This window comes from Danio rerio, chromosome 10 (genome assembly GCF_052040795.2).
Source record: "Danio rerio strain M-AB ecotype USA chromosome 10, GRCz13ab, whole genome shotgun sequence".
Lineage (NCBI taxonomy): Eukaryota > Metazoa > Chordata > Actinopteri > Cypriniformes > Danionidae > Danio > Danio rerio.
Window position 1 is genome coordinate 27,964,412 of NC_141030.1, and position 10,589 is coordinate 27,975,000.

General features: G+C 33.5%; 1 protein-coding gene across 7 annotated transcripts in view; it reads right to left on the minus strand.

Moving 5' to 3' along the window:
- Positions 1–736: 736 nt before the first annotated feature.
- inpp5kb (inositol polyphosphate-5-phosphatase Kb) overlaps positions 737–10,589 on the minus strand; it is a 17,338-nt gene continuing 7,485 nt past the window's right edge. For 2 of the 7 annotated variants that reach the window (XR_015501127.1, XR_015501126.1), the window contains 9 exons: positions 10,528–10,589; positions 10,326–10,437; positions 7,895–8,004; positions 3,623–3,830; positions 3,326–3,463; positions 3,121–3,204; positions 2,809–2,913; positions 2,394–2,724; positions 737–1,588 (listed from right to left, as the gene is read on the minus strand). The exon at positions 10,528–10,589 is cut by the window's right edge and continues 114 nt beyond it. Coding sequence is in view for 5 of the 7 variants with exons in the window: in XM_087270639.1 (XP_087126765.1) it covers positions 2,656–2,724; positions 2,809–2,913; positions 3,121–3,204; positions 3,326–3,463; positions 3,623–3,830; positions 7,726–7,752; positions 7,895–8,004; positions 10,326–10,437; positions 10,528–10,589 (915 nt within the window). In the remaining 2 variants the exon portion in view is untranslated. Of the gene's footprint in view, positions 1,589–1,832; positions 2,725–2,808; positions 2,914–3,120; positions 3,205–3,325; positions 3,464–3,622; positions 3,831–7,725; positions 7,753–7,894; positions 8,005–10,297; positions 10,438–10,527 lie in introns of those variants that run through there. The other 5 variants (XM_087270639.1, XM_087270637.1, XM_087270640.1 and 2 more) reach the window with 3 other exon arrangements.

Here is a 10,589-nt window from a genome sequence, read left to right on the forward strand (position 1 = left end):
AGGCTTGTTGCACATTTCCTAAAACATTTCAAAGTGTTTCACATGTTGTAAATGTTGTAAAACACATTTCATGTGTTTTACAAAAAGGAACCTGTTGATGTTTTGGGGTAGTATCCCAGTTATAGATTTACTGTTTAGAAACAATTGTTTCAGCGCTGTTGTCTACTCTAGCTCATGATCACTAACTTACAGTCTGTTTTTGGCGGCTTCTTTGTTCTCTCAGTGACAGAATGACGACCTCCTCTTCAAAGACCTCCCCATGTTTCTCAGAAGCATTTAAAGCTGTAATTATCCATGAAAAAAACTCCTGGAGGTAAAATACTAAATATGCACTTCTGAAAACCGTACATATATATGTTGTAATATTCTGTGAGTCACCATTTGACCGCTTTGTGTATGCTTGACTTTCATAAATCCAGCGAGTGAACAGTGCCCCCTAGAGTGACTTTCAAAAAATAAGTGAACTTAACATGTCTACTGGAAAATAACACTGATGGTGTTTGTTTGGTCTTCTCTCTGGAGATTGGATTTTGTTGGCTGACATTGAAATCACGCTTCATGCCACACTAATAATGTAAGCGATGTAATTAATACTCACATTTGTGTGTGGTAGACCTTAAAGCAATATATTCCACGTTAATTACAATTACATCATAATATTATTCCTCAGAGTGTAGGTGAAAATAAAAGTTTGAACACAGATATTCATGTACAAACCTCTTCTGCGAGGCAAACAGATATTCAGACTTTCGTATTTTAATGAAATTGTGCACAATACATATATGATGGGGGTTTTCAGCAGCTTAATTAGGAAAACATTTAAATGCATTTAAACAGCATATAGGGTAAATTTAATACATCCACTTAAAATGAATAGACTTAGAGATTTACCAGGAACTAAGATGGAGGATAAATTATATATTTAAAGAAAAAGTCAGGTCGGTCAGTTCTTAAATAGAAGTGTATAACAGGCAATAAAAAATGCCTTTTGCTCACATAAAAGACACATAGCTACAGACAAAATGTAGCACTCACAACAGTCCTAACAGTGCAAACATAATGGCATATTAACAGCAAGATAAGGAGTTGTTCCTATAGGAAATGAAAAGACAGATGCGAACATATAAAAAGAGGCACTGTTATTTAAGACTTACTGTGAAATACTGTATAAAGTACATAGGGATGCTCTGATCAGGAATTTTTTTCAGCCGATACCAAGTACCTCCCTGCGTTTGGGTGGGTTTCCTCCGGGTGCTCCCCCACAGTCCAAAGACATGCGGTACATTTGAATTGGGAGGTCTAAACTGTCCGTAGTGTATATGTGGGTGTGTGTGTGTGTGTGTGATGGATGTTCCCCAGGGATGGGTTGCGGCTGGAAGGGCATCCACTGCGTAAAAACTTGCTGGATAAGTTGGCGGTTTATTCCGCTGTGGTGACCCCAGATTAATAAAGAAACTAAGCCGACAAGAAAATGAATGAATGAACGAAGTAAACTACAAGGTTATATTATTAAATATAAATATATTATTTAAAAATATGTTAAAAATATTTATATAATTTTTGAGGTTTTTAATTTATCTAATATTTCCTGGTTTTAGTGAACTTTCAGTTCTTATACAGTTGGAGTCAGAATTATTAGCCCCGCTGAATTATTTACTCCCCCGTTTAAATTTTTTTTCCCAATTTCGGTTTAGCAGAGAAGAGAGAAGGGGCTAATAATTTTGTCCTTAAAATGGTGTTTAAAAAAATTAAATACAGCTTTTATTCTAGCTGAAATAAAACAAACAAGACTTTCTCCAGAAGACAAAATATGATCAGACATACTGTGAAAATTCTCTTGCTCTGTTAAACATCATTAAGCAAATATTTAAAAAAGAAAAAAAAAATCAAAGGGGGGCTAATAGATCTGACTTCAACTGTATGCCTAAATACGTGCAAGGTCATTCAAATACTTTGCACATTTCCAACTAACACAATTACTTGTGATCGGTTCATAAGATCGGTTCTTGAGATTGCCAGAATAGTGAGTACCAATCAAGTCATTAAATGTGATTATCAGCCGATACCAATCTCCGGCTGATCGATCGGAGCATCTCTAACTACACATATAAGCAATGTACAGTAAAACTAGTGTAAAATACTTAAATCAGTTTAAGATATAAATAAGCAACATGAATGTCTTCATATGCATTTACAGTACAATACCATAATGTTAATAAATGCACAGGCCTAAATGTAATTTTTAGAATCTTTATGTGCTAACTTTTGCGTAAAATATATTTGCAATTCTGAGTTCTTATAAATTCTACAGTCTTTTTAGTCAATTGTTTAGCATAAAATGTGCTACAAACTCTATTTAAACAGCCCAGTCTATACAATGTGTCTTTGTTTACAAGAGCTTTAAAACGTACTGTATTTAAAAACTATGTCAAAAGAGCCAAGGATAAAGTGGGGGAGGAAAGAGCAGCATTTTCAGTGGAAAAAATTAAAGCCTTTGATTTTACACCATCGTTAAATCAGACATTTGCTTTAGAATTAGTTGTACCTTTTAAAACCAAACAAAGCAGAGTCCATTTACACAGAGGAAAAGCTGATTCCAGATCAGATTCTGCCACATTGGTGAATTCATAAAACAAAGATTAAAAGACATTCCAGTTATTTCTCAAGTCCGTTGATGTTCTCTTGAACCAGACCCTCCATTACAGCTCGTTTCGACTCTAGAATCTGAACCCAGACATCAAGCAGATTACTAAAATAATAAAGCCAGGGATTAACACAGAAGCATACTGTATCTTTCCAGAAACTCACCTGGAAATTTGGACTAAATGCGATGAGGGTTTGCATGTTAGTGCTAAAATATCCAAGAACATAATCCCCTGCCAGCAGAGGGAGCTCATTTTTATTCATCTGGACCTTAAAAAGGAAACGCATCACCCATGTTAGTGCATTTATTAGTCCATCTTGCAATTTTCATGCACACAGTGGTTTAAAAATTCACATTTTAAGTGTGACCCAAAAATTAAAATCAACAGTGATTATTTTTGAACCTACAGTCATCAGCTACGTTTATTAATGCAAAGCTGTTCTCAACACTAAAACTTGTAGTCTACTCTACCATACCATCACAACTTCGCCATTGGCAGCCACTTCATCATCTTTGACCCAGGCGAAGGTGGAGTAATCGGAGGCACTTTTGAAGCCAATCTGAACGCAGAGATATAAATCACCTCTAGTTAGTGACCTGCTTTGTGATACAGATCTCCTTTTTGTCTCATTCTGTGTTTTTGTTCATCCATCAACCTCTTTTTCTCTCTCTCCCTCTCACCTTGTATAGTCCAATCCAGTCAAAGGTTGAGGACTCAAAGTTTTCCAGAATGGTGTAAGTGAATATGGCATCTTCATCTGCGCTCCAGATTCCCTCTACGGTAAGTGCGACTAGAGGCGTCTCCACCTTTTTCCTCATCTGCACGAAGAGATCAAGATGAATTTGGACTTACAGAAAAAAAGTAGATATGTATTATTATTAATGACTATAATTTTAGACAGATTGCTTCAATTTGATTAATCCCGAAGCTCGTTATCATCTGCCTGATTAAATATTCATGGCGTGCATAATTCATACCTCCAGATTGAAGGTCCCAATGACGGGTTTGTGGTCACTGACCCCATATGAGACATCGCAGGTGTACATGTCCTGCGTCACCTTTACAGGAAACTCATCATTGTCAGCTGAGGATGCGGTCGAACTCTTCTCATCCTCAATCTCTGTGGCTTTGGGTTTTATTCTCCACAAGATACGATCAGTCCAGGCTGGCTTTCGCTTTTTGCCGCTAATTATCAAATCATGCAGAAAAAGAAACAGAATGTAAAAAAAAACAATATAAATATTTAACGATTGACAGTACACATACACACTGTCGATCAAAAGTTTGACTGCATTATGATCCAAATAGTGAAACAATTGATTACGTTTTACATATAAAGTAGGAAAACAGTTTGAGCATTGATGAAAATAGCAAATGTTTTTAAAAGATTATTGAGAAGCATATATATATATATATATATATATATATATATATATATATATATATATATATATATATATATATATATATATATATATATATATATAATTTATTTATTTTTTTTTTTATCATTCTTGAAAGGTCATGCGTCTTGACCTGTACCGTAACTGGAAAACATCTAAATTTTATTTTTAATTGTGGTAATATGTAAATCATTATTATTGTTTTTTTAGCTTTGGTAAATATTATAGATATTTACAAGATATTGCATACTGACCCTGAGCATGTGTCAATAGTGTTGTCACTTTTGTACAGTGCTCCCAGGACTAAAGTCATTCAACCGCACTAGTTAAGACTAAAGCCAATCTAAATATGCTGGACTTTTGCGTTATATACAGGTGTAGTAACGAGCAAACAAAGAAAACCAAGCAGAAAGGCAGAATTTGTCATAGGTAAGATTTAGTTTGGTTTTGAACTTTTGTGCTAAACAAGTAACGTTATTGATGATAATACTGTCACTTACTGCATTCACCATAAGGCAAAGTAGCACCAACCTGCACTAAATTCTAGGCCTATGCTAGTTTGGTTGTATAAAATCAGCAAACAATGTAAATGAAATATTACAACAAGATGCTGCGGTGCCAGAAACTTATATTATTGTAGGCTAAGTGAAGTAACAGCTAGATTTTGAAGTAACTTATAAGGGTGCCTGATAACATAACAGTGTCTGCGCCTAAATGTGCATACTGTATACCTATTGAATATTACAAATGTTATATACCATTTAAATCACAGGGATATTAATGGTTCACACGAGTCATTCATAATGGAGATTCATTCACAAAAAAATCACTCCCTTTGTTAGAATTAGAAGTGAAAGCAGGGGAGGGGGTATGTTTCTGAATAATTATTAGATCACATTTAACAGGGAGTGAGGATAATACATTTCCATGCATACAAACACATGCTCTTTGTCAGGAATGCCCATACAGTTACTTATCCATCGATATAAAAAAAAAATCGATGTAAAATTAGAATTTTCATCATTTAAAAAAGTATTTGCATACTGACCACCGGAAAAACTCCTGATCATAGATATGTATATAGGTTTACATATCTATGGCTCCAGATGGCCAGTCCTTCACTAAACAGTGGTCCCACATTCATTTCAAAGGAGTGCTACCCTGTACTAAAATGGCGACTCTATTGATGCATTCGTTCCAATAGGCAACATCAGCCAAGGCCAGTGGTTCCCAACCTTTTTTTGCCTGAGACCCCCTTTTCCCCATGGAAAATATTATAAGGCCCCCTCCACATTTAATGATATTATTGCTCATATAAGTTTGCAGTAAAGGATGACAAAAAATTTAGTTTTCAAACAAAGGGTATGTTTATATATCTAGATATGTTTATGCACAAATAAAAGCCTAATGTAAAATATAAAAGCAAAACATCAGTAGGCCATATGTAAATAAATAACGTAAGCCTTTGGTGCCTTGCAGTCAAAAACTGCTCTGGGCTCTTCAGTAATTTGGACAGCCTCATGCATTTGTTAGCAAGAACTTTGGAGCAGATAATGCACTGTAGCTGGGTCAGGGACTCTGGGTCTGGTATCTAATCTTGGTATTTACTGCATTTCATGTTTTCAGTATTGCTAGCGCTGCGACCTAAAATGTTTGTAGCTTCCTCACCTGGGTCCAGTATGCTTGGGTCAATACAATTAGCTGCTAAGGGCGAATCATTTTTTTTTTTTTTTTTTTTTTTTTTTGTGGAGGACGAATTACAAATCTGTAAAAAAAAAATTGCCAGCCAGGGGATGAAATGAATTAAGACAACATGATTGTTTTCCTAATTGTCCACTGCTAATTTTTTTTTTTTTTAAATATGATGTGACCCCCTACAGAGCTCGCTGAGGCACCCTTGTGGGCCGGGACCTCCCTGTTGATAACCACTGGCATAGGCGACATCTAATGTAAATATCTATGGTTTAATATAAGAGCAACATTTTCAGGAACATTTAATAAAATCATAATGCAGGCAAAATTTTGAAGAAACCACTTGAAAATGCTCAGGTTCTTTTGGTTTAATGGATTAATTAGACTATATTTATTAGTTTTTTTTTTAGTTGAGTAATGTTTTAATATTTAATTTATTCTATGAAAGCTCTGATACATTCCATATTTTAATAAAAATATTGCGCTTAAGAGCAAATATTAAAATATAATAAATAACTTTGATGCTAAAAAATAATGTGATATTAATGTTAAGGATTGTGATTTCACAATTTCTTGTGTTTTTACGATTTCCTAGAAAAACACTATTTTTATTAGCAATTGTTTGTCTTTAATTTACCTAATGACTAAAATAAACAGATTATAAATATTTTTCTTATCTAATTAAACCCAATTTAAGCTAAAAAAAAAAATACAAATAAAAAAAAATATTTAAAACTGAGTAAAAGCAGATATTCTGATTCTTATTGGCTGTTGTAATTTTTCTCACTTGTCTCAAGACTCAATTCTTGTCATAAGTATTTATTTTCAGTTCTCTGCTCTGAGGTTCATCTTTGAGTCACTCTAACCAACAGCAGAACAGCACCTACCAAGGGAGACAGGTATAAATATAGCAATATCTGATTGGTCAAATCTGTATAAACAATCAATGCATCCAACACACAAAAGTTTGGTGCACAGTTTAAACTGAATGTATTGCACTTCACTGCTATATGGACATTATTTACAATTATTACTATAACAATATTTTAATATACAGTAACTTATTGTTTTGTATATTGTGCTGCACTATGCATAACAGTAAATCATAAATCGAGAAAACTGAACATTTTCAAGAAATGTTCCTATTTCTATGCACAAACATGCTGACAGGTGACTGATATGCTTTATATATTGCTACATAATGAAACAACAAGCATCAAACACCAGCATATCAGAGTGAAACATGCATACACACAGTGAAGAGGCGCTTAGTGACATGTAATTTACAAAACAGTTTGCTAATGACAGCTTTCAGAAGCCCAGTGACACACTTACATGAAAATGTGGTCATGTGTTAAACGTGATGAGTCTGAGCATGTAAGGGTTAGTGTATCCTGTATATGATTTACTTTTTTAATTTCTCAGAAAACCTCTGTTAAACTTCTTTGAGCATGACTAGTAATGTCCAAAACTGTTGAAGTTTTTTTTTTCCTGATGGAGATACAAACTACCTCTACTTCCATTATAGCTACAACAAAACACTATTTCCCAAAATAGTGCAAATAGATGCAATTCTCCGCAATTCAGCAAATAGATGACAGCTAAATGAGGGAAAGATCTGCTGAAAAAGCACTTTTGTACATGGACAGGTCTGTTCAATTGCTCTGTGGTGCGGAAGACCTCCTATATACAGCCATTTATGTTTGATGGGAAATAAAATTCCCTTCTAATAACAAAAGTCTTCAAAGTAGACATACAGCATACGTATGTTTTCTGACAGCGGCTGGCGAGCAGAAAGAAAAACACCACGTTTGATTTGTATAGACAGGACTGAAATGCTTACTGAGAAATCTGAGAGCAGAGTTTAGTTTAGTGACAGTGCAGTGTTTTATGAGGATGTGATGGTGCTTTGTGAGATGAATTATGGCTAGCAGTGGTTAAGTAGACATGCAACTAATTTTTTTTTTTTACTTATTAAGTCTTACGTAAGGCCAAACCATGTCCTGGGTGCTCTGTAGGGGGAAAAAATGACTATAAATTTCTTCCAAGAAAACATGTTAGACTTTCAGTAAATAGAGATCTGAGATCATTTCTACTTCAATGCATTAAGAAAGGGTGTTGTTGGTGTGTTTTGGTTGTGTAAATGTACTGTACCTTGTATCGTATGTCTCAGAGAAACGGTCAAACTTATATGTGGGTTTAAAGCGCAGTGGTCCCTCTTCAAACTCTTGAAGAATAGGTTCTTTCTTCTTCAACATGGACAACTGTGCAAGTGCAAGAAATGAAAATGATCAACATGACAAGTTTTCATTACTTGCTTTGTTTTCAAGAAAAGGTGAAATTTGCATGTTTGAAAGATGATGCTGTGATGCTAAGCATATACACCTCTCTTCTGTGCATTTTATGAATTAAAAATGTATACAATCAGCATTTGCACTGACTTCTCTAAATCTAAATATTTGGGTTCTGGGATTGTTGATGCAAATGTTTAACTGTAGGACATTTACTGTAAATAATATCAATGGAAAAACGGCACAGTGAAATGTAAAAACAATAACATGCACATATGTTTAAGCACTAATAAAATGCTGTCTTGGTATGCCAACCTGATTTCACCAAGACAGGCATGTTCTTGGATTAACATCTATGTTGATCCTGGAACAACATTCCAATCAGCCTATCAGAATAAAGGCATATGTTTACCATTTATGTTATGTTAAGTTTAGGCTTATGGTTAGGTTTATACACATCTATATGGTTGTTATCCAACTATTATTCCTCACTGATTTTGGGGGTTTAGGGGTATGGAGTAGGTATGAATTACATTTTCAAACAAAAATGATGTTCAGGGATCAACATACAGTTGAAGTCAGAATTATTAGCCCCCCTGTTTATTTTTTCCCTCAATTTCTGTTTAACGGAGAAAATATTTTTTTTTCTTTAACACATTTCTAAACAATAGTTTTAATAACTCAATTCTAATAACTGATTTATTTTATCTTTGCCATGGTGACAGTAAACAATATTTTACTAGATATTTTCTATACCGCTTAAAGAGACATTTAAAAGCTTAACTGGGTTGTTAGGTTAACTAGGTTAGGTTAGGGTTATTAGGCAAGTCATTGTATAATGATGGTTTGTTCTGTAGACTATCGGAAAATATATATACGTCTTAAAAGGACTAATAATTTGACCTTAAAATGGTTTTTAAAAAAATAAAAACTGCTTTTATTCTAGCTGAAATAAAACAAATAAGACTTTCTCCGGAGGAAAACATATAATCAGACATATTGTGAAAATTTCCTTGCTCTGTGAAACATTATTTAGGAAATATTTAAAACAGAAAAAAATCAAAGGGGGCCTATAATAATTCTGACTTCAACTGTAGATGTTAATCCAGGATCGCATTGTACTAGGCAAAATCATGATGTGTAACTAGGTAGTGGGCTTAAAATAGATATTTTCCATCCAGTTGCAAATGGAATGTATAAAAATTATTGTAATATTGAGCAGATTATTTGCGAATAAAATTGTTTCATCTCATGCATTCGAGAGAACCAAATTGTCACTTCATGGAAAACTGGTGCAAATTATAAATATTTAAGTCCCTGCTAACAAGGAAAACCACTCTAGCTCTTTTTCACTATATAATAAATGAAACGATGTATGCAATAAATAAATGCTGTCATAGGGTCTTGCTTTAAGAGTTGAATGCCTGATGGAGGTCATTTAACGAAATCATTTGGTTCAGGCATTTCAGGGAAAAAACCTACATCTTAGATGTTGTGCAGTGAGATTGGTCTGCTAGCGAAAACTCACAAGAGCTTTTATTTATGTATTAAGGAATTCATTTGATGAATATATTTCCATTGTATTTTATTTTTGTGTCTTCTAATGAAAATCTAAATATATATAATTTTACCAAACTTTTATATGCTCATTGCACGATTTTTACAGTGCTTAGCATAAATGAGAACACCCCATTTAGAAAATCAATATTTGTATCCATTTCTCTGTCAATAAAGGTAATATATTTTGGTCCTTTTAAACAAAAGAGATTTATTAAACATATATATTTATTAAAATAATATTTTAATCACAAAACATCTTTACAAATATGATATAATATAATATAATATAATATAATATAATATAATATAATATAATATAATATAATATAATATAATATAATATAATATAATATAATATAATATAATATAATATAACATAATATAATATAATATGTATAAATTCAAGCAACATTTGCAAAAACAAATAAACTAAATTTCAAGTAAATGTTATACATTTTTGTTTCTCTTGATTTTTTCTATTTTTTATTTAAATTACATTCTTTCCTAGCATATACATTTGGGTGTATTCATGGTTGGATTGTGATCTTAAGTAATAGTTAGATTAACTCTAGATTTGGTTTCAGTACTGACCATCTGATGTATATGCAAATAGTAAAGCATCTTGTAAAAAATAGTAATTTAAAAGATCAATTTGTGAGAGGTCTACTCATATATGCTACGCACTTTGGCATTTTCATTTAACAACTTTTCAGAAGTGTGTGTATTTGTTTGACCTGATCTCTGTCCCAAAGCAGGTTAAAGCGGCTGTTGTTGATTGAGGAACGGAGAAAGTGCATCCCATGGTCTGCGATACGAAAGTTCAGATCCCCAAACCAGAACACCACCCTGTGAGACAAAACATCAATGTGAGCACCATATCACCATACATGAGAGGATGCTTATAAATCGCCAACTGTAATATAAGTTAGCACTGACTTGTGGTCAAGTACTTGTGGTGTGTTGAACATGTCAAATTCCTGCGTGTCCAGTATGTATTC